The sequence below is a fragment of the Lygodium microphyllum genome, chromosome 14, assembly GCF_053477565.2.
Source record: "Lygodium microphyllum isolate KBCC chromosome 14, Lygodium_microphyllum_v1.1.10, whole genome shotgun sequence".
In the NCBI taxonomy this organism is placed as follows: Eukaryota; Viridiplantae; Streptophyta; class Polypodiopsida; order Schizaeales; family Lygodiaceae; genus Lygodium; species Lygodium microphyllum.
Window position 1 is genome coordinate 49,533,512 of NC_141148.1, and position 27,448 is coordinate 49,560,959.

General features: G+C 44.8%; 1 protein-coding gene across 6 annotated transcripts in view; it reads right to left on the reverse strand.

Annotated features, from left to right (window-relative positions):
- Nucleotides 1-247: 247 nt before the first annotated feature.
- The window catches only part of LOC148025588 (uncharacterized), a 141,875-nt gene continuing 114,674 nt past the window's right edge, over nt 248-27,448 (reverse strand). For 2 of the 6 annotated variants that reach the window (XR_015693125.1, XR_015693124.1), the window contains one exon: nt 4,321-4,385. Coding sequence is in view for 4 of the 6 variants with exons in the window: in XM_087692801.1 (XP_087548927.1) it covers nt 2,156-2,662; nt 3,608-3,688; nt 3,888-3,974; nt 4,094-4,186; nt 4,321-4,385 (833 nt within the window). In the remaining 2 variants the exon portion in view is untranslated. Of the gene's footprint in view, nt 937-977; nt 2,663-3,607; nt 3,689-3,887; nt 3,975-4,093; nt 4,187-4,320; nt 4,386-27,448 lie in introns of those variants that run through there. The other 4 variants (XM_087692800.1, XM_087692801.1, XM_087692798.1 and 1 more) reach the window with 4 other exon arrangements.

Here is a 27,448-nt window from a genome sequence, read left to right on the forward strand (position 1 = left end):
CGTGGTTACACATGTCAACCTAGTTAGATAACCTCAGAGTGTCCCATACTAGTAGAGCTTGAATGAATCAATCCATCCCTGGGAATTGAATATGGCTTCTCACACAACATGCACACGTACACGCATACCTTAATTGCTGCTCTAAATATTACTAAGTATAACCTTTAATATTAAGCTAAAAAGCATAATTGAAAAAACAAAAACGACATTTACTGATAATTGGTTTTTCGAACATCTGGCAGAATGCACTGGAATGAGCTGATTTAAACAAAACTGTCCTCATGTCCCGAGCTCATAGCTCTATGCACACAAGCCACAAAGCAACTCACAAGGCCTCTCTTCTCTTCGCTCTCTACTAACAGTTGCAAGCACGGCCCCTGCTTAGTCACCAATCCAAGCACCACCCTTGCTTGCTGATCCAAGTTGCAAAGAACAACCTTCTCCCAAACTCATCAATTATCGAAAAGTAGGATCATCTATAATAGCTCTCAATAGCAACTCTTAATCTTTCTAGATACCCTCAAACACTAACCAAGATTAGGCTATTGTCAGCTCTCAATGTCTGCAAATCAACTAAGCAAGGGTTGGATAATACCTCACCCAGGCTCAAAGAACTCAAATCCAACATCCAATCTCTCACTCCACCACAAGCTCCATCGTCTTGGACACAAGCTCCCCCCTCCAGCAGCAACTTCAGAGCTTCCATTCTGATAACATTGCACACAGAGAGAGAGAGAGAGAGAGAGAGAAAGGAGGGCCTGCCGGTGGTAGGGGGCTGTCTCTATATTCTTCCATTATCACCAACACAATAGAATGAAAGTCAACCATCCAAGATAGGCCAGTTCTGTGGTCTGGTCAATGTGACCCAGCTTATTCTCTTCCCACACAACAGTAAATATCAAGAAGTGAGCTTGATCCATAACGTCTCCTTGGACCCTACAAAACACAGATGGATTGGGTACTTGAGAGGTAGCCATGATAATGCCATGCCACTACTCTTGCAAATAGAATTTATCACATTGTGATTAGGACAAACAAATGGTTGAAGCAAAGGCCAACAAAGCATGATATTTACATACATCAACCTCCTGGTGGCAGATAAGAATGTTTCAAGACTGGCAGTCAATCTTACTATTCAAAGCAAAGATCTTCATATGGACCATGGTAGGAAGTTTGCCAATTGTGGATGCACTTCAGCACCAAAGAATATTGAATGAAACATGCTTCTTTGTACTACATGCCAAGAGTCTCTTTGTCACAGATTTATTGAATAGCATGATTGCATCGCATAATTGGTACTATTTCCGCCATTTGGGCAAACGTAGGTGTCGACCCAATTACGCTACAGAGTTGGGTCTTTGGAAGGCCCTCTGTTGTTCAAGATCCCTTACACTTCAACTTGCTCTTTGACACACTTAGCTATTGGGGAAACTAGCACGATTGGAGTATGTGGAATACCTTTTGGGAAGTCTCAACATGTCACTCCCAGTATCTTAACCAAGGAGCATGCCACTCCTTAGTTTCAGCTCTTTCATCAATTCCTTACCAGTTGGGCCCCATGGTCAGTGTTCATTTTAAAAGGCTTTTTGTTTTGGGGGGGTTTTGGTGGGCATACGACTAAGGAATCTCCTCAATTAATGAATAGTGGAAATCAAAACCTTTCTGAAAGAACTCCACCAAGGATGCACAAATGCTACATTTGTGTGTCTAGCTCGTCTTTGAGAAGGATTATATCGTCCAGTTAATAACCCTTAAAAAGAAACACCTATCTAGCATTGTCAACCAAAAAGTCTCTCTCATGCCAGGTCTACGAGACCAGATTAGTGAAGTGGCTTTTGATCTTTGGTCAGTTAATCACTCTGCAACATTGTTAGTGCAGCTCTTACACGCTTCCATTTGAAGGAAGTATTTGTCTATTCTTATTGCAATTGAACATGCTCTCATTCCATCTGCTTCTAAGGGTCACACTTCTTACTAGTTTTTAATGAAGTGATCTTTCTGCGACATAGTACTGCTCTTACATGCTTTTGTTTGGAACAAATATTTGTCTAACTTGAAGGTTACCAAACGTTTCCTGTGATAGAACATGCTGTCATTCCATCTGCTTCTGAGTGTTGCATTTCATACAAGCACCTGTAACTGGCTGTAAAAGCTACTATAAACTGTCATCCCACATCGACAATCCCCCTTCTCCTATGCTCACATTTTCTGACAAAATTGAAAGAGGAAGGGAGTTCTCTATCCCATGCTTCCTCTCTTTGGAATTTTGAATATCAGATGTTATCTTGACAACACCACTATCCAGTTGCTTGCCTTTCCTATTAGATGGTACTTTACCTTCAATTTCAGATGATTTTACACTCTGCTGTGATGAACCAATGAGTTCAAAGAACGGTTTGTCCTCTTCATTCACTTTGAGGCTAACTTTAGTTCTTGTGACTCTCGATGTAGTTCCATCAGCTTGCTTTTGCTTCTTACTTTTGGATGTAGTTCCATCAGCTTGTTTCTGTCTCTCCAGAAAGATATTGGCATCATCTTCACCTGACTTTTGGCTCTTGAGGCTGGTTGTTTGGGTCAATGATCCCTTCAGTTGCTTTCTTGCACCTGCGCCATGTAGAGGATGTCCATCTAAAATTTGCAGATCTGGTATAAGACGCATTACCTGCCACATACAATTGTACTTTACAAATAAGAACTACCTGTCTCCCTCCCTCCCTCTCTACACAAAACATGCACACACAAAAATAGTGCAGTTCTCATGAGGTATTGGCAGATGGATTACTTTTATCCCTGGAACTACTGACCTTCAGGAGCAGCACATAACTTAGTCGCATAAACTCATATGCTGCATGCAGGCTCTCCTGCACTGTATAATTGACAGGGGAAGGCTATTATGGATTGCTTGGTCTTCTGTTCTGTGGATGCTATACACAACTTTAATATACCTCATTACCTTCAAAAGCAGACCCTTAAGACTGTGTAGTCTATATCAACACCTCTATCCATTACCTCCACTATACATGACTGGGTTGCTACCTTTCCCTGCTGCTGTCTCCACCACTTCTTTCATAGAACTGCCATTCTCAGAAAACTGGTATGCAAATGAATGTATGTAAAGCCCAATGTGGTTCCACTACCAATGCCCAACATACCGGGGTGAACCACTTTCCTCTCCCTGCTGCAGTATCCATTGCTGCTTTCTACAGCTACCATTGAATCTATGCCCCAAAAAACTGAATGGCCACAAATGTTCAAGCTTAGAGTGGGTTTGCTGCAGAGACCTCTGTGTCTCAGAAAACTGTGGCCACAAATGTAAAGATTAGTGTAGGTCCTTACAAAAAAAAGATATGGCTGCAAATGTAAAGCTTAGTGTGGGTCCACCTTTCTCAAATTCAGATGGACAGATGATCCAGATAGCGAGCACTTCCATGTGCCTCTACCTTAAGGTCAGCCTTAGGTTATGAGGGGCATACTGGCAGTATAGTCATCAGAGGTTCCAGAGGCTCAATGGCTTCCTAGACTCCCAAACTGTAGTAAGAGAGGTTGGAACAGCAAAACATATCTAGTAATCGATTTTCTTCATGTTCTCTCATGATATGACCCTTACCTCAGCTTCATAATGGTTGTGAGAGCACAATGGATTGCCACGTAAGTTGAGATTCACCAAACAAGAAAGCCTGCGCAGAACCTGCAATTTATCATACATGCTACTTAACCACCAATATCTCATTAAATAAATTTAGAGTTTGAATTTCTTTTGGTCTTCCCACAATCTTGTCCCACATATTGATAGATTTTACTTGCAAGTGGAAATTCACCTCCTCATAGCTATAGAAATGAGATCTTTCCAAACTTTATACAAGAATTAGAGAGTAGAAATCACGAACTTTTATATCATCAAATGACTCCAGATGATTCTTCCCCAGATCCAGAATTTGGAGCTGATTAGCATTTTTGAGCCCTTTAGGAAAAATCTATGCATATAGACAATGCACACATTAGTGATCACAAAAACTGCCCATTATGCTTTACATGATGGGTTTTAGCTGCAATTTTCATATCTCTGGATTAAATGAGTTTCTACATGACTTACATTGAGCTTATTTTGAGCAAGTCGTAATTCTTTTATCATAGAGCATTTCCCAAGTGTAAACTTTTCTTGCAACTCACAATTTGACAAGGACAGCTGCAAAAAACTGCAGTTCTAGTCACATGCACACAGATACATCCAAAGAAGGCAAAGAGTCTAAATTCAGAACTTCTACAGATACAAAATTCAGTCCAATAAACAAATCATGCTTTTAGAGTAGTTCAACAAACCTTGACCAGACACGAAAGTTGCCTCAATGTTTTTCCAATGCCAATGATTGGATTCCTTGAAAGAACTGCAAAAACTCAACATTCTTCATCAAAGAAAACACCCTAATGAACTGGAAATATTTCCGATATTGAAATACTGTGACAACACCTTCGCTGATTAAAAGCTTACGAGTATCAAAGAGCTAAAGGGAATGAGCATTGGATTCATATTCAGTATAATCAAACATGTTTTATTATTTCCTATTTGAAGTGGTTTAATTATTTCATTGGATTCTGCCATGTATTTTGTATCAAGTACACCACACAAGTAGCCACTTCATTTTCACTTTTCAAATGAGGCATATTAGACACTTGTAAGGTTTAAAGTCAAGATCTGTGATAGAATGCCATGTAGCCTTTAAAGTAAAGCATGTTGACACACGAGGTCAACAAGTATTTAGGGATGTGGCCCTCCCAGAGTGGAGGATTGATACAGACGCCTCTCAGAATGATGCATTACACTTTCAATCTTCATTAGCTCATTAAAACAGCCCCAAAACTCAAAGACTACCATAGTTTGTGTCCCATAAGCCAAAATTCCAATTTTGGGAGGATCCACATCTGTAAATAGAAGGCTGCCCAAACACTCTATTCATCCCTTCTTTTGTAGGTTCAGCCATCAATTCACTACTGACACTCCATCATCAATCCAAGGCACCCTGTTTTCAGTTGTTGTCTACTCCAGTTGCTGCCCTACAGTCAAGTAACCTCTCCTTCAGCTAGCACCTTCATTGCTGCTGCTCCAGGTTGCTGCATTTGCCGCCGCAGTAGGCTGCCCTACTATCCAGCACCCTAGATGACAGTTTTCAGCCTGTGGCTGGCTGCTGCACAGGCTGCCCAACATCCCCAACTAGCCTCTATCAACTCTCACCCAACTGCATACTACTGTGCATGACTAGTTATTCACGCTTTCAGGTGCCACATTGCTGTGTTTACTAGTTCCAAACCTCCGAACTGTTGCATTTTGGTTTTGAGCGTGCTGTCCTTCCATTTCCAGCTTCCTCTCAGCTCCAACTGGTGATTATAGCACTCTGGATCCGTCTCCGTGGACATCTTTGCCTTTCAGCATCTTGTATAATGTTTCATTCATTACTTCAGAGTTATCTTTCTTCTCAGTTTGTATTTTTTGTTTTGCGTTTTTGCGAATTTGTCTAAGTTATTGTGTCTTAGTCACGTTCATACATTTTGTGTTTTCTCTGCACAAACACAGGCATATCTTCACATGGTATGAGAGCTGTGTTGAGAAACCCATTCATTAAGTTAATTTCATTACCTTAATTCCTATTTTGGTTTCCATTCACAGCCCCAAAAATGCTTTATTTGTATCATTAGTTAGTGTCTAGAACCAAGGTGCCACTCGAGAGAGCCAGGGCACCACCCGAGAGGGTTGGGGTGCCAACTGAGAGACTTCAATGGCTCAGGTGCCTATAAATAGGGCATGGGCATTCATCCATTCTTCACTCCACTCCGCTCCGCTCCATACTTACTCTCTCATTCAATCTTCATCATTCCCCCATCACACCTTCAACCTCAGCCCTCTTATTGCTACTGCCCACACCCCTACCTTGTCGGATATCTCAATTCATGGTGCTGTCCAACTGATCATGACACCTTCTGGAGTTCTTCACATCGCCATCAACTCCAAACACTCCAAATTGTTGCATTTTGAGTCCGCACATCCTAGCGACCTGTTCTTCATCATCTCCATTGATGTGTTTATTGGTTTCACTCCTTGTACCGGTACAACAAATCATCTTCACCATTATTGTGTGTTTCCAACTCCTACTGCCACCCCAACATCCAAGTGAGAGTTCCCAGTCATCAGCTACTTTATGGAGGCTACATTTGCAGCAGTTTCCAGTCATCTACAATAGGTTACACCCTCTTTATCAGCCCTGCATCAGATACCTGCCTTTTTGTGTTTTCTTCACTCCTAAAGGCCTGCCTAGCAGTCGCCTATCTGCAGCCACTTACATAGAGGGATTTGTGTCCCATATTCATGTGTTTTCTTCTCTAGTTGGCTGGACAACAATTGCATTGGTAGCAGCCATCATCTTAGAGAAATTTCAACATGTCATTCATCTCTAACAGCTCCTGAGGGCTGTGTTTTGCTCCCTATACTAGTGCCCTTCATCTTCCAACGTCTACTCTGACATTCCACTGTCGGGAGGACTACGTTTCACTCCCTCTATAGAGTAGCTCTTTCCCTCTTCATGAACACATCTGCCCGAAGGACTATATTTCGCTCCCTTAACAGTGCAGATTTCTTCAAATACTACTAGCATATCCTTCATCTCTCACAGCTCCTCCTGAGGATTGTGTTCCACTCCATCTATTGCTGTCCTTCATCATTCAATGTCTACTCCTAGCATTCCACTACCCGAAGGACTGCGTTTTGCTCCCTCCATAGAGCAGCTCTTTCCCTCATCATCAACACCTTTGCCCGAAGGACTGCGTATTGCTCCCTTCATAGTGATTTCTTCAAATACTGCCACCTAATCAGCCAAGACAGTGCAGTCATCATGGCGCTTCAGCTGCATTATATCAACTTGATTCATTCAACATGATTCAATAATTCATCATTCATCATCTTCTTCACTCTTCTTCTTCTAAGTTTCTAAGTTTTCTTCTCACACTGTTTGCCATACACTTGTGTTTCTCCCCACAAACCCTACTGTCTCTCTAATGAGGTATGAGTGCATATGGTCCCATCACTTTTCTTGACATGATATCAGAGCAGACCTTTTTCTTGACATGGTATCAAAGCAGACGTGCTCAGAGAGCTAAAGATCCTCTTCATTGAAGAAGGTAAAGATAGGTTGCGGGTTTGGCATCACCTTCAAATTTCCCCTATTTCTATTGCATCATCCAGAGATACTTTTCCCTCCCCCACTCCCTTTATAGGTGCAACACTCTAGTGCTATGGCCTCTATATAGAAAAGAAGGAATGACCATTTGGTGCACCTTCTGCAGCAAGAAATGCCATACCACCAAAGATTATCATCATCAATCTTCGCTCCCGACCCCAACGGAATATATGCATCTTCTTACTGGCACTCATGCCAACTCACCATTCTGGGCCATAAAGACCATTTTGCATCGGTTATCAGATTTTTACACTCCATTCAATAAGATGCATCTAATGCGCACCAAGTCCTCTTGAGCAAATGGAAACTCCAAGACCCCACATGGCAATAAGCCCTCCTGGAGACCGTTGCAATGCGCTATGGAGGTTTCCCCTACACATTTTTGGGTGCAATGGCTTTCTCAGCCACCAATTCTATAGTCCGCTCCACTAAGAGATAGTGGTCGTTCAGTATTGTCTTCTCATCATTCTGCTCCTTCAAGAGACAGTGGTTGTTCACCTACTTTCACTCCTTCAGCTTCGCAATCCGCTCCATTGAGACAATGGCTGTTGCCCAATAATGGCTCCCCAAGAGCTATCTATTTATTAACCTCCTTTGTATTGATCCATAGACACCAACTCCGATGAGGGCATCGAGGAGATTATGTCCCTCCACTCCCTCCTTTACTCAGGTTCAAGAGGCCACCTTAGGGAGCTACATAGTCTCTGTTCAATTGGAACCCCAAATACCTTCTTCAACACTGCCGGTGACATTTTCTTCATCATCAAACACTACAAAGGCCGTGATCCTTGAGTTTCTTGATTCCCTAACTCTTACTGAGGGGGATTCCGAGGGGGCTCATCTTTCTTCTACTTCCAAGGGGGATCTCATTCCTTCAGCTTCAAAGGGGATTCCTCCTCATCATGCTGTTTTTCATCAACAACCCTTTACCTTTTTGGGGTGGTTGACATCTCTATGCCATCTCACCCATTGCTTCTCATTGATACCCAAGATCTAAAGGTTCTTCCACTTTGGGACTTTGAATGTTTCAACCATGACTTAGTGGCTAGACCTTCAATTGAAACTCCCAAAGATGCTAATGAAGCAAAACAATTGGTACTGTTGGGTTTGACTCACGCTTACGCTCACAGAAAAGTATTAGTAATCCGCAGTAGGACACTAGGGCACTTTTAACTCTTCTTACAATACGTTTTTTCCCCCAATTCAATCACTTGCCATACTTCACATCTCTTCGGTGTGAATGCACCTTAACAACCCTAAGGTCTAAGGGTTGTACTTTTTACTTGCTCTTACACTTTAGTGAATAGTATTGGGGGCCATGCTGTCTTCACTCTCACTCTCTCTACTATACAGTATACTCTCAGCTAAGAGCTTCCATCTCCGATCTCACATTTAGTATCAGAGCTCAGGCTCAGTCAGCCCCAAGCGCATCAGCTCCATACGTGTCCAGCTGTAGCTCAGCTACCCCCAACTGTAGTCGCCACCTTGCAGGCTCGTCAAGTCCACCAGCATTGTTGCCCCCTGCTCCAGCTCAACTCCTGCGCCACCTGTTGTGTAGCCACTGCCCCACCGAGTCCTGCAGCACCGCCAAGGTGCTGCTCAGAGAGCCGCCCCTTGGTCACCAAGTCCCCCAACGCAGCCAAGGTTGTCGTCACCACCTTGTAGCCTTCTCACCAGCCTGTCACAGCACCGCCTACACCACCAAGGCTAAATAGCCCACTGCTCTGCCAACTAACCGACAGGCCCACCACCACCTCAGCCACCTTCTGAGCTCTGCACAACTGCACCAAGCCACCAGCATCCTCCCGTCACAACCTCAGCTCACATTGAAGGTACAAGGTACATTTAATTATTTTTTATTCAAAAATCTGAACTACAGCAAGGAGCTTTTGCCCAAGGAGTGCATTTTGCTCTTGGCATTGTTTTTGGATGCAAATTGAAGAAATTTCTTGGGATTCAGACCAGATAATTTGGGGCTTTTGGATGTTAGTAGGCATTGGCACATGCACTAAAGATTCAATCTAAAATAGACTGAAATTGTGCATTTTGGATAGCTAAATTTTGGGGCTTTGCATTTGTTTTGCTATTGAGCACTGTTTGTGCATTGGACAACATGCACATTGGACAGTTGTGATCAAGTGTGACACAATTTTGCTAATTACAGCTTGGTGTATGCTGTAATTTTTGAAAATTTGCATATTTCCAGGTTGTTACAACTTTGGTTCTTGCTCTTGTGTTTTTGAAACAGTAACATTTATCATGGGCTAATCAAGAACAGAGTGATGTATTCACGTATCTAAAGAGAATATATTGGACAGCAATAACTATTCTCTACATTCCTTCATGATGAAGAATATGTTGATTGCAAAAAATCTTTGAGAGTATGTTAGTGGTGAAGAAGTCCATCCTAGAGTTGTGGCCCCTGCAACACCTCCTCAAGGAGGACATGGTCAAAGGCCAGCTCCAACTCAGCCACTTCCCCAAAGAACAACTGTACAGAAGGCTTGGGACACTCCGGATGTCCAAGCATTGTCATCGGTTGCATTGGCAGTTCAATGGTCCACAAACCCACATATATGGTCTGCTACTTCTTCACGAGTAGCATGGCTCACACTTGAGCAAATGTTTACTGGGAAAAATGAGACACAGATCTCTTTCTTGAAAAAGGATCTTGGAAATGTGAAGATGGATGAAGGTGATGCCATACAAGATCATCTTAACAAAATTTAGGACTTGCGTGAACCCATAGTTGTCAGGTACGAAAGGTACGATATGGTACGGTACGATAAAATATGGTACTAAATGGTACCTTAAGATTTCATAAGGTACGGTACGATATTAGTACCACAAAAAAAATAACTTGATTATTTTGGACAAAAGATAATAGAATAGATATTTCAAGTCTAAATAGCAATGCTATTAGAGTAACATGCCAAGGCCCAAAACCTAATGCGGAATGTGCAACATGCCCTACTGCTACCTACAACTTATAACTACATAGATGGGAGTGGATACATCATACATGTATAATCATACAAATAAGAGAAGTGTGGGCTTGAGAGACAGAAGGTTGAGAGAAATTGTTTGAATCTCAAATAACCTAATCTCATGGGAGAATCATATTAATATAAGGAGCATTTAGCTCATCCCAAAGTGCAGTTTGAATGGAAAAGATGCATCCATTAAGTTGGTACCTTATGGTACTAATACGTAAGGTATGGTACCTAAAGTATGGTATAGTATCAAACCTTTCGTACATGGTACTAGTGCAACTAGAGAGAGGAAGAGGCTAGAGAGAGAGAGAGAGAGAAAGAAAGAAAGAAAGAAAGTTATATTAACGTCTTCTAAAGACCAAAACTGGCCTATGAGACAAACTGTGATACAACTGATGAGGTCGAGCTATCCAAAATAAAAGTGCTGAATGAAAAGCTAAAAACTGGAAACTGAAAATACGGTGCTGTGAGTGTGATAAGTGTCGTATATGTGTATGTGCGTATGTAGCTCTGGTACTCCAGATAATGGCTACAAAAGGGGAACAAATGTCGGCTGTGATAGGGGAACAACTGTCAGCTGTGATAAAGTGGTGCGATGTGTATATGTAACAAAGGCAGGGAGATATACTATCCTGGGATGTAGTAGCAGTCGTCGAAGTCGCTAATAGCAGGTGATCCCTCTTGGATACAGGATGTGGTACATCGGCGGTGAAGAAAGAGCAAGCTGGAGATCTGAGATCCAATGTGTCGAGTGTCGTCGGATCTCAGTCTGCTGTCGATGTAGATCAAGAATCCTCCGGATCTCCTGTCGGTGTGGCTGTGGGGTTCGAAACCCCCGGATCCTCGTGCGGCGTCAGGTACGCTGGTCCTCAGCCTGCTGTAGTGTGAGCCCGGAGGTCTGGCTGGAGGCTGGTATAGTAGCTCTCACTCTGTCTGTCTAAAAGAACTGTGTAACAGTCGTCTGGGTGGGCCCCTCTCTGGCTGGGACCCGCTGTGTACTCTGCTCTCTGATGTGCATGCCTCTCCTAGAAAACGGCCAAATGATCTCTGATCCATATCAGTCATACATTCCTGAAGTGAGCTGCTCAATGTGTATCTAGATCTCAACTCTGAGTATGCCGGGCATCTGAGAACAAAATGCTCCTCACTCTCCACCTCTGATCTGCAAAGGGGGCATATCCTCTCCTCCCGTGGGATGCCACTGGCTCTGCCACTCTCAATCATAAGCTGATGTGATGATACCCTGAGCTGTCCAATAAGAACTCTCAATCAATGTGGCATATAGATCTGCATATATCTCGGAATCTCTATGAATCCCTGCTCTGATATGCTCAAGAACTGAGTATAATAATGTGCCATCTTCGATGGCAGTGGCTGTACAGGGCTGACCCATGTCCTCTGTATATAAATATGCCATATCTCCTGTCTGATGACTCTGTTCCTCTCAGAGAGAGAGAGGGTGTAAGTGGGAGCCTGAGTATCATATAGAAGAGGTGGGAGTCTATCAATGTCCAGCCCATGTCTGTCAAACCAAGCTCTAGTCTGTGCATACCATGATGTGGTATCCCCCGCTCAAGCCATCTCCTGAGATGCCATATATGCTCTATATGCAATGCGATCTCTGTCCATATCCTGAAATCTGTGTAGGAAGCAGACTGTCTGAAATAATGCCTCGACTAGCATGGGCGGTGTGGCAAGCTCTGCTCGCACAATGTCATGTGGGACTGAGGCCTTGCTGCGAATCAATCTAGATATCATGATCACTTGAGGTCTCTCCATCAATGTCCATACATAATCGGCAAGGCCTGGCCCCCATATAGCTGCTCCATACATCAGTGCTGGAGTGACTAGAGTATCAAAGAGCCACCCCTTGGTGCGGGGCTCCTGGAAATGTGCCTGATAATACTGTCGCTCCATAAGAGCCAATGCCGAGTATCCTCTAGTGAGGCGGTCACGAGCTGCCTGTGTCATCGAGAAAGTCCCTGAAGCTGCTGTAAAGGTAACTCCCAAATATACATATGATCCAGTGACCTCAATACTCCCTCCTGCTGCCATGAAAATACTCTGTCTGCGTATCTGAGCTGATGTATGGAATATAAGAACCTTGGTTTTACCAAGGTTCACTGTCATGCCTCTCTGTATGCAAAAATCATCCAATGCTAATAAATGCTGCTGTAATCCTTGAGCTGAGTCTGAGACCAACACAATGTCATCTGCATATAGTAAGATATGAACTGTGGCTCCACTGAGATCTATACCTCCACCGGCTCGCTGTTGAATAAACTCTGCTATCTCATCAATGTATAGCCCAAATAGAGTCGGTGAGAGTGGGCATCCTTGTTTCACACCAATGGTGCTCACAAGGGGATCTGATATACCTCCCGAACATCTGACTCTGCCAGTAACCCGCTCATATAGTGCATAAATACCCCACATCATGTCATCATCCACCCCCAGATCAAGTAGGCGTCTGAAAAGCCTCTCTTTCGGAACCATGTCAAAGGCTTTGCGGAAATCCACAAAGCAACAGTACAATCTCTGTTTCTTCACTCGTGTCTGGTCGATCAGACAACGGAGAGTGAAGATGTGGTCTATGGTAGAAAATGCCCGTCTGAACCCTGCCTGTCCGGGTGTGCGCATGCATCTCTCTCTGCTAGCGTGCTGAGCTCCTCCTCCATCACCGTGCCATAAAGTTTGGACAAAACTGGCCCAATCATGATGGTCCTATATGTATTAGGATCCATAGGATCTCCTGACTTGTGGATAGGTACAATGGTGTGCTCTGTCCACGAGTCAGGGAACCCCTCCGACAATGCACGGTTGAAGAGGTGAGCAATGAGTGGAGCCAATGTGTCTCTGCCATATATAATATGCTCTGCCTGAAGATCAAACTGGTCTCGAGCGCGGCTATACTGTAACCGTGAGACAGCATGTTTCACCATACTAGTGGTGAAAAAGGATGAAATACCCGGTCTCGGTGTACATGGTGTGGGTATCAGCGGCTGTGCGGGTACATGATATAAACTCTATGCGTATCCATGCCATACTGCAGGGTCATGTATCGGTGTGGGTGAGCGTGGTTCTCTGATCTGCCTCCATGCCTCTGCACAATCTCTGCTCATAAGAAGGTGGTATATATCCCAATATCTCTCCTCCTCCCATTCCCGCTTTTTACGGCGGGTCAAGCGGTGCATGAGTCTCTGCGTCTGTCTGTGTGTGATCTCTCCTCTGGCCTCCAAATCGCGTAGCTGTCGACGTAGATCTCTGCACTCATCATCATACCACCTGTTCTGTGGCATGGTACCGGTCCGAGGGGGGTGCGTGTATGTGTGATGTGGAAAACTGAGTGTAGCAGAATCATGCAGAATGCGTGTGATATCAGTGGTCAGTGTATCAAGGGGTGCGTATGGATCAAGTGACGTGATGTGCTCCTCCAGATGCTGAGTAAATATGTGAGAGCTTATGAGTGAAGTGTATGGTAGTATGCATGTGGGGTATGATATCTGCAGGTGGTGATGGTAATGAGGTGAGGAGTGAGAAACTGAGAAAGGTGTGATCGGCACCGAGTGGAAGTCTCCCAAGGCCGAAGGACTCGATAGTATGCATCCCATCGATCGGTCCGAGCAGATAATCTACAGTACTCTCGCCCCCCCATGTGGGAAGCATGTAAGACCTCCTGAATATGGCCATCGTGCCATCCCGTTATAAATAACGAGATGATGTCTACTACCAAGCTCAAGTAAATGCCCTCCATATCCTGTGGCGTCTGGCCCAGTATCTGCTGACTCCCTACTGATCCCCAACTCCTCAGGGTCTAATGCTCTCATGATCTCTGGCTGCTCCATATCAAAACTCTCACACTGTCGGCACTGTGTGCGCCCGTTGAAGTCCCCCATAAGGAAGACCTCACCCAAACTAGAATACAGAATAATGTCCTCTGAGAGCTGTGAATAAGGGGAGGGGGAATCTCTGGCCTGAATATCACCCTACGTAGTAGCATATCTAGACCCTCGTGGTGAAAAGTAGCATACTGCCATATAGATCCATCTCTCATCTGATATCTGTACTCTGATCCATATGTAACTGGCCTCCTCATCTCGTCTCACTAACTGGATATGTCTCTGTATCCCCTGACGGAATAGAACTGCCACCCCTCCTGAGCCCCTAGATGTGCTCTGCCTAGTAGTAGCCCAGTATGCAGATACCCACTCAAATCCTGTAATGCGTGGAAGCCCTCTCTCTAGGCTCTCACGTGTCTCTGTGAGGCATATAACATCATGGTTGGATAAAATCTCCTCAAGTCTGTTCGGTCGTGACCATAGGGAGCCGTTGCAGTTCCAAACTGCCACACGTATCGGGGTTTTTTGTACAGTCCTCTGCCCCGTCTCATAGGCCGCGCCCCCCTATTTGGTGGGGCGTCCATCTATAAAAATCTGGCCATCTCGATAGAAGGCCTTACGGCCTTCTCTACGTGCTTAGAGTATCTGTGGCATGCATGCTCGTCTGTGTGCAATCTGCATCTGAGTCAGGTCCTCATCCATGAAGATGGAAGCCCCAGTCATCCCTCAGAGCGAAATCCGCTTCCGAAAGAAAGCGGCTCTGTCCTCCAGTGTGCTCATATGTAATATCAGAGCTCTGACCCTGGTAGTATCTCGTCCTGCACGCCATGCCTGAGTAAAGGGCATGCTCGTGTACCCTAGTCAGGTGCATAGCCCGCGTGCGTCCTCCTCCGAAGAGGCCCCTTCGGGGAGCCCGGTAATACGCACGTTGTTGAGATATCGAGCTCCACTCGTGATACGCCAGGGTGACCGTTGTGTATTTATGCCACCGACTTGTCAGTTGCAGACGCGGTTGGTACACCGCCCATGAATAATAGCTACATGATAGCTATCCTTATCTACTCTAGTTCGTGGCTCAGTTAGTATGCCACCTTAGTTAGTTGAGTTTGGTTTGAGACCCATATATAGGGTTCTTCTATTTCTTTGTACTTGAGTTCTTTTGGCTTACACAACTAAGAAGAGGAAAACTGTTTTCAGCCTCCACCCTTGTGTGTCTTCCCCCATTGTGCAAACAAGAAAGCTTCAAGCGAGACTCCTTCCTTCTCTCCCACAATCTTGACATGGTATCAGAGCCTTGTTCGTGGTAAGGAGCTCAAGAAAGCAAGCCAAGCTCGCGGTGGTCTGGTAAGAGGAGCAGTGTTGCTTTCATTTTCTGTTTTGGGAGCAGATCTCTGCAGGTAGCACAGCCGGAAATTGCAGGAGTGCATTGTCTCAGGTTGAGACGCCCTTCGCGGTGAAGCAAGAAAGCAGTATATGCTGCGGGAAAGGGCTTTAGCCCTTGGCGACCTTGTTTTTTTGATTTGAGGCCATTTCGGAGCCTGTTTTGCAGACGGAAGTTTTCTGCACGCACTCAGGAAAAGGCTCAGTTTTATGCTGTGCAGCCACTGTTCTACAGGTCGGTGAAAAGTTACTGTAGAAATTACATCGTATGCTTGTGCGCAGAGACATTGGGAGTTTCAGAATCATCCTTGGTTCCTGTTTATGTAAAATCGTCACTAGGAAGTGACTGTGTGGTCAAATACCACTTTCGCCAGTTTTGCAGATTTGCCCTTGTGAGGGTGAAGCTGTGTTTTTTGCAGTAACAGAATTTCTTGCAGTATTCTGTAATGGCGTCTGATTCTCTTTCACAGATTGTCACAGAAAAGCTTGACAAGAACAACTTCCAGGCATGGAAGTTTAGAATGACGAATTTCCTTATGGGAAAAGGATATTGGGAATTTGTTGCAGGAAATGAAGAAGAACCAGTTCTTCCTGATGTTCCCAATCAACAGCAAATGCAGGCATTTAAAACATGGCATGAGAGAGCCAGGAAAGTTATGTACTGGCTGTCTATCAGCATTTCAGACTCTATGATTGTGCATATTCAGGATGCAAGTACGCCAAAGGAGGCATGGGATACTTTGTCAAAAATGTATAGCACAAATACGCAAGCCAGGAAAATGCAGCTCAAGCAAGAGTTGCACAATGTGCAAAGAGAAAATATGAGCATCAACGACTACCACATGAAGGTGAAGAAGATTGCAGATGCACTTGCTTCCATTGGGTCGCCAATGGAAGATGCTGATTTAGTTTCTGTGACCTTGAATGGTCTAGGAAAGGATTATGCACAGTTTCGAACATCCATTTCAGTTCGTGAAAGATTTCCTGATTTTGAGGAGTTGATTGCTCTTCTAATTTCTGAGGAGCAGAGAAATGGTGGTGCATCTTCTTCAGGAGGAACTTCAAAAGAAGCTGTCTTCTACTCAAATGCTGGAAGAGGTAGAGGTAGAGGTAGAGGAGGCCGATTTGGAGGCCGTGGTAGAAATCAGAATATGCAGCAAACTCAAGAAAACCAGTCCTATGGAGGAGGACGTGGTAACTCTAGAGGCAGGGGGAGCCAAAGAGGTCGTGGTGGATGGCAAAGAGGTCAAAATGCAAACAGTAATGTTGAATGCTACTACTGTGGTAAAATGGGTCATATGGCTAAAGACTGCTATAAAAAGCAGAATGACATCATGAATGGAAAACTGCAACAAGGGAATTATGCATCTTCTAGTAGACAGGGTGATGACAGAAATGAGCATTTGTTCATGGTACAGCACATGAACAATTCTGTGACAAGTGCAGAAAAAAGCAATGATGTATGGTATGTTGACTCAGGTGCATCAAACCACATGACAGGTCATGCAGAATGGATGGAGGATGCAAGGAAAATGGAAAAACCAGGATTTGTGGAGACTGGTGATGATACTGCACATCCTATTGTGCAGATTGGAAAAATTCCCTTGTCTATGCAGGATGGGAAAAAGAAATACCTGTCCGATGTATTTCATGTCCCGAATATCACCAAGAATCTGGTTTCTGTTGGTCAAATGGTTGAACAGGGCTTGCAGGTCAGATTTAATCCTCATGGATGCTTTGTTGAGGATATGAAAAATAAAGGTCGCTTGATAGCAAAAGGAAAGAAGAAGGGCAGAATGTTTACGTTGGATGCAGACATGTCTGAATTCAGTGCAGCAATGTTTGCACATGGGACCGGTGTAGTTGCAGATATTGATATCTGGCATAAACGCATTGGTCATGTTAATGTACAGCGACTTAAATCAATGCAGGCCCAAAATATTGTTGCAGGTTTGCCGAAATTCAAGGTTGCAGAAATGCATAAGGTATGTGAAGCCTGTCAGTTTGGAAAACAGGCAAGGAAACCATTTCCTAGACATGTTCAAGAGAGTGAGAAGCCATTGGAATTAATCCACTCTGATGTGTGGACTACTAAAGCTGCATCTCTTGGAGGCTGTCATTATTTTGTCACTTTTATTGATGACTATAGCAGAAAAGTTTGGGTGTATTTTATGAAAAAGAAAAGTGAAGTTTTTGGGCATTTCAAAACTCTTAAAGCTATGGCTGAAAAAGAAACAGGTCTGCAAATAAAATGCCTAAGGTCAGATGGAGAGGGAGAGTACCTCTCAAATGAGTTTGCAAGGTTCCTGCAGGAGCATGGCATAAAGCAGCAATATTCATGCAGTTATACCCCACAACAGAATGGAATTGCAGAAAGGAAAAACATGCATATTGGAGAGGTATCTCGTACCATGCTCAATGAAAAAGACTTGCCAGATTTTTATTGGGCTGAAGCAGTTGCTACAGCAGTCTACATAATGAACAGGACTCCCACTGCAGCAATACATGGAATGACTCCAGAGGAGAGGTATACTCGTAGGAAACCAGATATTTCTCATTTGAAAATTTTTTGTTGCATTGCCTATGTACATGTGCCAGATAAGCTGAGATCCAAGTTGGATCCAAAAGCTGATAAGTGCATCTTTATTGGTTACTCTCTGCAACAAAAAGGATATAGATGCTATAACCCTTCTACTTGTAAGTTTACAGTGAGCAGAGATGTTGTTTTTTATGAGATGAGTAGCTGGTATAAACCAGTAAATGTGATTGATGATGAAGATGCACAAAATGGTAATGCTGCACAGAATTCACAGCAGCAGTCACAAAATATTAGTGGACCTGGAGCGTCCTCTAGCAGTGGTTCACATTCTTCGCCATGGACAGGCAGATTGAGATCAGGAGAATCTTCTCAAAGCAATGCAGATAGTGGTATGCAGGTATCACGAAAAGGAAAAGAGAAGGTTGATCAGCCCATGTTTGATGTGAATGCAGGTCACTCTTATGTGGATGGTGAATCCAGTGGCTCAGAACAGAGCATTGATGATGAGTTGGGTATTCCTTCTATTGTTACACCTGGAGTAAGGAAGACCAGGGATGTTTTGAGAGCACCTGGGAGTGAACCTACTTTGCGCAGGTCTACGAGAGCTAGGTATCCTGTGGATAGGCTGAAATATGATGGATTTACAACCATTCACTATGCATATATGGTCAAAGTGATACAGGAACCAGAACCCACATCTTTTGAGCAAGCCATGGGAAAAGAAAAATGGGAGAAAGCCATGGATGAAGAAATGGATGCCTTGGAAGCAAATGCTACATGGGAGTTAGTACCTTTGCCTAAAGGTAAGAATGCAATTGGCTGTAAGTGGGTTTATAAGGTGAAGCACAATGCTGATGGTTCTGTGAACAGATACAAGGCAAGATTAGTAGTCAAGGGGTATGCACAAACATATGGCATTGACTATGAAGAAACATTTAGTCCGGTTGCAAGGATGGCAACCGTAAGAGCAGTCATTGCTATGGCTGCATCAAAGGGATGGTCTTTACATCAGATGGATGTAAAGAATGCCTTCTTGCATGGTGATTTGCAAGAAGAGGTATATATGGAGCAGCCACCAGGTTATGTGCATGCTGTTCATCCTGAGTTTGTTTGCAGGTTGAAGAAAGCCTTGTATAGCTTGAAGCAGGCACCTAGAGCATGGTCTGACAAGATAGGACAGTATCTTGTCACTATTGGCTTTCAGATTTCCAAGGCAGATTTCTCACTTTATGTGAGAAAAACAGAGAAAGGTATTATGCTACTTGTCATTTATGTTGATGATTTGATTATGACAGGTGACAGTGATGAAGATATCCTTCATGTGAAAATGCTATTGAAGCAGAAGTTTGAGATGAAGGATTTGGGAGAGCTGCATTATTTCTTGGGCATTGAGGTGATTAGATCACCAAGTGGGATACAGCTCTTGCAGAGGCAATATGGATTGGACATGCTGTCCAAATATGGAATGACAGGCTGTAAGCCTATTTCAGTTCCTTTGGAGCAGAATGTGAAGCTGAGCACAGATGCAGGTGAGCTTCTAGAAGACCCTACTATGTACAGACGCATAGTAGGAAGTTTGATTTATATGACTATTACCAGGCCAGATTTGAGCTATGTTGTTGGATTGGTAAGTCAGTTTATGCAGGCTCCAAGGAAACCACATTTGGATGCGGCTAGAAGCATACTCAGGTATGTGAAGTCCACATTGCAGTATGGACTATTTTATGAGACTGGGGTTCAGATACAGTTGCATGGATACACTGATGCTGATTGGGCTGGTAGTATTTCTGATAGACGATCTACCAGTGGATATGTGTTCTCTTTTGGGAGTGCTGCAGTCACTTGGAGCAGCAAGAAACAACCTACAGTTGCCTTGTCGAGCACAGAGGCTGAGTACAGGGGTACAGCAATGGCTGCATGTGAGGTAGCTTGGTTGCATAAGCTACTTTATGATATGCATCAGTCTACAGATGGACCAGTTGTCATTTATTGTGACAACATGAGTAGTATACACTTGGCAAATAACCCAGTCTATCATGCTAGAACAAAGCACATTGAGGTGCATTATCACTATGTGCGAGAGAGGGTTTTACTAGGTCTTATTGATCTAGTTTATATCAGCACAGAAGATCAGGTAGCTGACATATTCACGAAGGCATTGGGCGCAGAGAAGCTGCGCAAGTTCAGAGACCTGCTTGGTGTGCAGAAATTGGGATTGAGCTCGAGGGGGAGTGTTGAGATATCGAGCTCCACTCGTGATACGCCAAGGTGACCGTTGTGTATTTATGTCACCGACTTGTCAGTTGCAGACGCGGTTGGTACACCGCCCATGAATAATAGCTACATGATAGCTATCCTTATCTACTCTAGTTCGTGGCTCAGTTAGTATGCCACCTTAGTTAGTTGAGTTTGGTTTGAGACCCATATATAGGGTTCTTCTATTTCTTTGTACTTGAGTTCTTTTGGCTTACACAACTAAGAAGAGGAAAACTGTTTTCAGCCTCCACCCTTGTGTGTCTTCCCCCATTGTGCAAGCAAGAAAGCTTCAAGCGAGACTCCTTCCTTCTCTCCCACAATCTTGACACACGTTCAATCTGCGCGCGTTCCTGAGCCTCTCCTCCTCTAAGGTCTCCTGAACCCGGACTACCTCCTCCTTTTTATTTTCTTCTTGGACCTCCTTCTTAATGTTCTTCTTCACTACCTCAATCCACCCCTCCTTATTCCCTTCTAATTCTTCCTTCATGTTTGCTTTGATTTTTTCCTCCCATCCCTCTCTCGAAGCCTCAACTTCGGTTTTAATGCATACCTGGAGGTCCTCTCAGCATTCCTTCGTGATAGCCACTCGGAGGTCCGCTTTGAAATCTGCGTCCTCTCTTGCCTCCCGTAGATGTGACACTTCCGTTTGTAGCTTGTCCAGGTCGGTTTTGAGATCCCTCTTCTCTTCCGTGAGTGTCTTCACCATCTCCTCCAGTCGCCGGATCCTCTCATGGAGCCGGCGAGTTTCTTGGTTCAAGGCATTATCCGCATTCTTCTTGAAATCTTTCTTCGCCTCCTTGATAGCCTGGCTGATTAGAAGCTCCACGTTATGGAGCTCGAGCAGCATGTCGCCTCACGAGGAAAAAGCCCCCTCGATAGACCTGTTGAATGTCAGAGAGACCACCTTCAAGGAAGAAAGTTTCCCACTTTGCACCTCCTCCTGAAACTGCACATCCACAAATGCTGTCCCAGCTTGCACGTTCCAAGAGCCTTCCTTCTGCGAGGAGAGATAAGCTCGGCTGCAACTGGCCGTCCTATTCAGGATGTTATTCAAACAGATGCTGCTATCAACCCTGGCAATAGCGGGGGGCCCTTGCTTGACAGCTCTGGGTATCTGATTGGCATCAGAGAGAGAGAGAGAGAGAGAGAGAGAGAGAGAGAGAGAAGGTTGAGAACTGATCAAGCAGGACAAGCGGTTTCCATTAAAGCAGAGACTAACCTTATGCCGTCTGTTTAAGAAGTCCAGTAGGCTCCCGCTATGGCACCAAGGAAGACGAGCTTCTCCCCGATTCCGCTATCTTTCCTCCTATCGCTGCTCCTGCTCGTCCTTTGCTGCACCCCTTGTCAATCCATCTTCGAGGACCAAGTCGGCGTCTGGGACTGAGCGGAGTCTCATTTCGTCCTGCCTGTCCCATCGATTCGTCTCCTGTCCCAGCCTGACGAGGGTGTGACGACCTGCCCTAATCCGGGAAGGTGGCTCTGCTTGCTTCTGAACAGTCCGTCCGCTTCTGTACCGGCGCCCAGTTGCGGCCTGCGTGTCTCTGCCCCCCGCGATTTTTTCACTCGGCCTCTGTCCGACATACGTGCTGATACAATATGGCTGGCCTGGATCTGGCTTTCATAGACCAAACGGTGGCAGCTCTTGGTCCGGATTCTAACAACGAGGAACCAGAGGACATGGTTCCGTGCACAGAGGAGATGCCCCCTGCTCCTGACCTCCAGCCAGCAGGCAAACGCACCAAGCATACTTCGGCAAGGATAATGGATCATCAAGATCGTTCCTATGCTCAGGTTGCTTCTGATTCTATGGACTCCCAGGAGGTTGATTGGGAGCACCTGTTGGAGTTTGCTAACACTTTGCTGGGTGATTATGTTCAACATAATCAGGAAGTCTTTTCGGACTCTGCAACGGAAGATGTTCTGGAAGCCACTGTGGATCCGAAACATGTCTTGCATTCCTTTTCAGTGTTCTATGAACATGCTGTGATACTTTTTTTCACTGGTAGGATCCCACTACTTTCCCATATTCGCCAGTGGCTGCACAGTCTGCTACAAGAGGAATGTGTTGAAGAGATTTTTGTTGGCCCCCAGGGTTTTTTTAAGATGCTTTTGAAATCAGAGACACACCGTGCTGCTCTTCTGTCTAAACTGCCATTGTTCGTTGATCGCCATCTGGTCCATGTGGTGCCATGGCGCCCCATGGCAGATTTTCAGCGTTTGCTGCAACGTGAATGCCCTGTGTGGGTTGAAGTGGAAAACTGTCTACCTGTTTATTGGCCACTGCTAAAAGACGCCATGGCTGCTGTGGGCACTGTTCTGGTCCCCCCAAGCCTAAGGGCCATGAATCGCAACCGCCTGTGTATGTTATGGGACACTGCTCGAAAAAGGCCTGCTTGGTTACGCATTAACTGCTCTGGCATGCATCCTTTACATTTTCGTTTGAAATGGGGCAACTTTGCAGGACATTGCTTTTCATGTGGACAATTGGGGCATTTTATGGCTGAATGCCCAGAGAAGCACCACACTTCAGATGTCGAGCATGTTGCACAGCCCATGGAAGATATGATGTGTGATGCGCCATCGCAAGATGCCACCCAGCCACCTAAAGTTTTGAATAAAGGTAAACAACAAGTCTCGGGTTTCGATTCTGGTGGCAATGACTGGGTAGATGTACGCGAGAAAAAAGGCAACAAGCATGCTGTTGGCAGGATGGATACTGTGCCTGTTGCCTCACAAGATTCCATGCGTACGTATATGCGCAGGAGAGAAATGATGTCTTCAGAGCACTTTGCTCCTGCTATGGTTTCCTTTGCTCCCTGTCAACAGACAGCTAGGAGAGTGTCTTCAGATGGTCCTAAGGATCCACCCGCTAAGCTGACTTTTGATACTCAAGGTAATGTCATTACCCCATGGGATCGTCGTTATCCCTGCTCCATCCCCAAGTCAGCGAATATGCCATCCACTTCCAAATCTGGTCGTCAGAACTCTTTTGCCGTGTTAGCTGATTTCTTGGATGAGGGTGTACTAGACATTCTCGCCGAAAAGGTCTCATCGAGGCAAGCTGTGCCTCGTACCTGATTCTCTTTTGCATCCACATGAAGATAGCTACGTGGAATGTGCGAGGAATTTGTTCTCGCCACAAGCAACATGCCATGTGGACAATATTGCATGAGAATCAGTGGGATGTCTTGTGTGTTGTTGAACACAAGAGTCATAGTGAAGCGGGTAAAGCTGTGGATTGCCACGGTTTTCGTTTGTTCTATGCAGGGACACATGCCAGGCAGTATTCTGGTGTGCTTATGATTGTACATGATAAATATCAGCCGGTTCTTATCAAGAATGATGTACATGGCCGCTTTGTGGTGATTGAAATTTTATTTGAAGGAGAGATCTTATGGTTACTTGGCCTCTATGCTCCGAATATCCTCTCTCTCGTCGGGAGCTTTGGCATACCTTGCAGAGTTCCTTGTCCCTTGGCAGACGGGGTTTTTTGATGGGGGATTTTAATATGTGTGTTGATTCTTTACAGTCCACATTAGAACATTCGATCATGGATGCACCGGAAAGACGTACGTGGCAGTAGTTGGATTTTACCGTTCTTAAGCAAGATCTCTGGTCTTGGTTGTATCCTTCTTCTACAGGGTTTACCTTCCATTTTGCCCAGTATGCCACAACATGGTCGCGGTTAGACCGCATTTACATCATGCAGGATGATGATTTCCTTCCTGAGATGCTCGAAATGAAAGTGTTACAACAATATGCATTGTCGGATCATTTCCCTCTGCAGCTTGAGCTCCTTGCACAACCAATTGCTCCTTTCAAGCAATTTCTGGATAGACTCCCGTTGCATTTCAACTTGTCTTATTTGAAGCATGCAATCTTCCAGGGCTATATGCAGCAATTGATTGATCGGTTCTTATTAGATTTCTCATCCCAGGGCACTGCTTCCTTTCAACGATTGCTCTCCAATGTGCAGCGGGTTGTTCGCCAGTATAGGATCCATCATGCCTCTCTTTGTCGGCGGCGCCGACAAGCAGCCGAGAAACTGCTGGCTTTGGTTCGTTCTTTGCTGGTGGACACTCCCGATGACGCATTTTTGCTATCACTGGCAACGCGTCTGGCTGATCTTATTAAAGAGTTTCAGTTGAAATCCTATCAGCATGTCAAATTGCAACAGCTAACGAACACTCTGCAAGACAGTGCTTGTCATATCCATAAGTTTTTTCGAGCTCTCTATGCCTCTCCTGCTCGAGAGAATATGACGAGGCTCCAGGATGAAGAAGGTCAAATGGTTCGTGATCCGCAGATGATTGTGAATATGTGTAGAAATTATTTCCTCAACCTTCTTGGTTCTACTTCTCCGCCTTCAGGCCAAATTACTCATGCCCGTTCAGTTTTTTATGATCTGGTCCGCAATCAGGTTCCTCAGGACATGCAATCTACTCTGGAGGCAGATATTTGTGAGTCGGAGGTCATGGATGTTCTGCTACACTTGCCTAAGGATAAAAGTCCTGGCTGCAATGGTCTTACCAAAGAGTTTTTTGAGTTTTTTGCCACCCAGCTCGCGAAACCTTTGACGGCTTTGTTTTAGCAGGTATGGGAAACGGGGATTATGCCATCCTCTTGGAAAGACGGTCTTATTAAACTGCTTCCAAAAGTTCCTTCGCCATCCATGTTGAAACAGTGGCGCCCAATTTCTTTGATGGGTTCGATATATAAAATCTTTTCAAAAGTTATGCCGAATCGCCTCCATAAGCATCTTCCTGCCATTGTGCATCCTCTCCAATATGGTTTTATTAAGGGCAGAAACATTTTGCACAATGTCTTAAATGTGCAGCTGGCAATTGATTATGCAAGGCATTCAAATCAGGAGGTCGTACTAGTTCAATTGGACCTGGAAAAGGCTTTTGATTATCTGGACTGGTCTTTCATTGCAGAACTTATGTCTGCAATGGGCTTTGGTGCCCGGATGTCTCGTCTGATCTATACTATTAGTGTTGCAGCATCTTCACGGGTCATGTTGAATGGAGGAGTTACCAAGCCAATTGTCCTTGTCTGCTTTGTCAGACAGGGGTGCCCTTTGAGTCCTCTCTTCTTTGCCCTTGCGACTCATCCGGTTCTTTCGATGCTATCTCATATGGCACCTTCTACTCAGTTGGCTGGATTGTTGCTTCCCTCTGGACAGCACTTCATTGATCAATCCTTGGCTGATGACAGTTTTATGATTCTGCGTGCGGACAAAGATAATCTTCATAAAGCATTAGATGTTTGGGCTCTTTTTTGTCAGGCTTCTGGTCTGCGCATTAACGCCTTGAAATGGGCCATTCTCAGCTGCACAGAGTCGGATTTGCAGTCACTGGACTGGCAAGGCATGGTTGTCCCCCGTGGCTCCATTGCCAGGCATCTTGGGTACCCTTTGGGGGTTGATGTTTCCCCAAAGCAGCTATTACAGTGGATTTCATAGAAACTGGCGGCTAAGTTTCTGTATTGGAAGTCTCAAGCCTGGCCCTTCCATGTTCGCCTCAAAGTAGCCCAGACAATAATGTTGCCAATGCTTACATATTTCTTGCCATTGCTACCCTGGACTACTACGACACTGAATGATCTTACGAAGTCTATTCGTTTCATGTTATGGAAGAAGGATTCCTTGCATGCGGGTATTTCCTGGATTTCTTGGTCGCATGCATGCACCCCAAAACGCATGGGTGGAGGGGCTGTTTTGGATGCCCACACTCATATGCTGGCACTCCGCTGGTCTCTTTTTCACGCCATGTGCTCGGATTGTCATCCTTGGGTCGTCATAGCCCGTTACTTTCTTGAGGATCACGGGCTTCTGCATGGTAATACCCACATCCGCAGTTTGTGGTGGCATGTTCTTAATGCAGATTCTTGGTTCTCCAGTTCTTCCTCATCTCTGCTTGCCCATTTGGTGTGTTCCTGGAAACTGGTCCTCCGGAAGTCTCAGTGGCATCCAGCGAAGAATCGTTCAGCCACTAATTCGTTTCAATTGGAACTATTGGCAGTCTCGCGCTTAATTTCGTGGGACGGTAAACATGAGCTTCGACCACAATTCAACCATATGGCACGTTTGGGCTTAACTTCGGCCGCAGATGCTACTCTTGCCAATCGCAATGTGTCCATGTCATTTCATACAGCCAAGAGGATTTTCAGGATCCCTCGTGGATACAGGTTTTTATGGGAACAGCTTTTAAGGGTGCTTCAGAGCAGACAACCCTTTCCTGCCCTTGCTACGGATCGTCCCTGGCAGGATTGGGACTTTGCAGGTCGGCTGCATTTAGAAAAGGCTTCAGCTAACCAGGTGTATCATCTTCTGTTTAAAGATCATCAATGGCTGGTTACTAAAGCTAATATTCTATGGGGATTGCATAAATCCTCATCATGGTGGAGGGTAACTGTGATGGAGAGCTGGTTAAATAAGACACCATTCAAATATAAGGTCTTTCTTTGGAGGGTGATGATTGGTGGTCTTCCGCTTGCTTCAGCTCTTTCAAAACGCCGAATCTCCAATGGCAACTGTTTCTTTTGCACCACCACTGTGGAATCCGCCCGTCATCGTTTTATTTCTTGCCCCCTTGCTCAGAAAATCTGGTCATTCTTGTCAGCCGTCTGGCGAGCGGTGGTTGGTTTCTCGCTTCGCCCGTTTGATTGGGTTTTCGCGCAGCCCAAATATCCCACACCGACACAGCCACATATGAAGATCTTATTTCACTTTCTTCGATATTGGGGCTGTTGGCACAACTGGACCATTCAGAATGCTTTCCTTTTTGATTCTGCTTATAATGTTCAGCGGCATATTGCTAGGCTTAAAGGTTTCTTGTATTGGCAGACAGATCTTCTCTGGCACTCTGACATCCTCTCTCAGGAGGACTTACGCCCCTCGCACATGGCAATTTCCTCCGCATCTTTGACATGATTTTATAACTATTTGGCCCTCTGGTTCTTGTAAACAGTCAGTTTGTACACATGATGGGGTAGAGTCATCGTGTATCTTGTAATCATGGAAACTTTTCGTAATTAATACAATTACCTTTTACGAAAAAAAAAAGAGAGAAGGTTGAGAGAGAGAGAGAGAGAGGGTTGAGAAAGAGAGAGAGAGAGAGGCTTGGGGGAGAAATAAGAAAGAAAGAAGAAAAAAAAAAGAAAGGAGAGAAAAAAAGTAGAGTGGCAAAAAAGTGCCCATTTTTTCGTACTAAA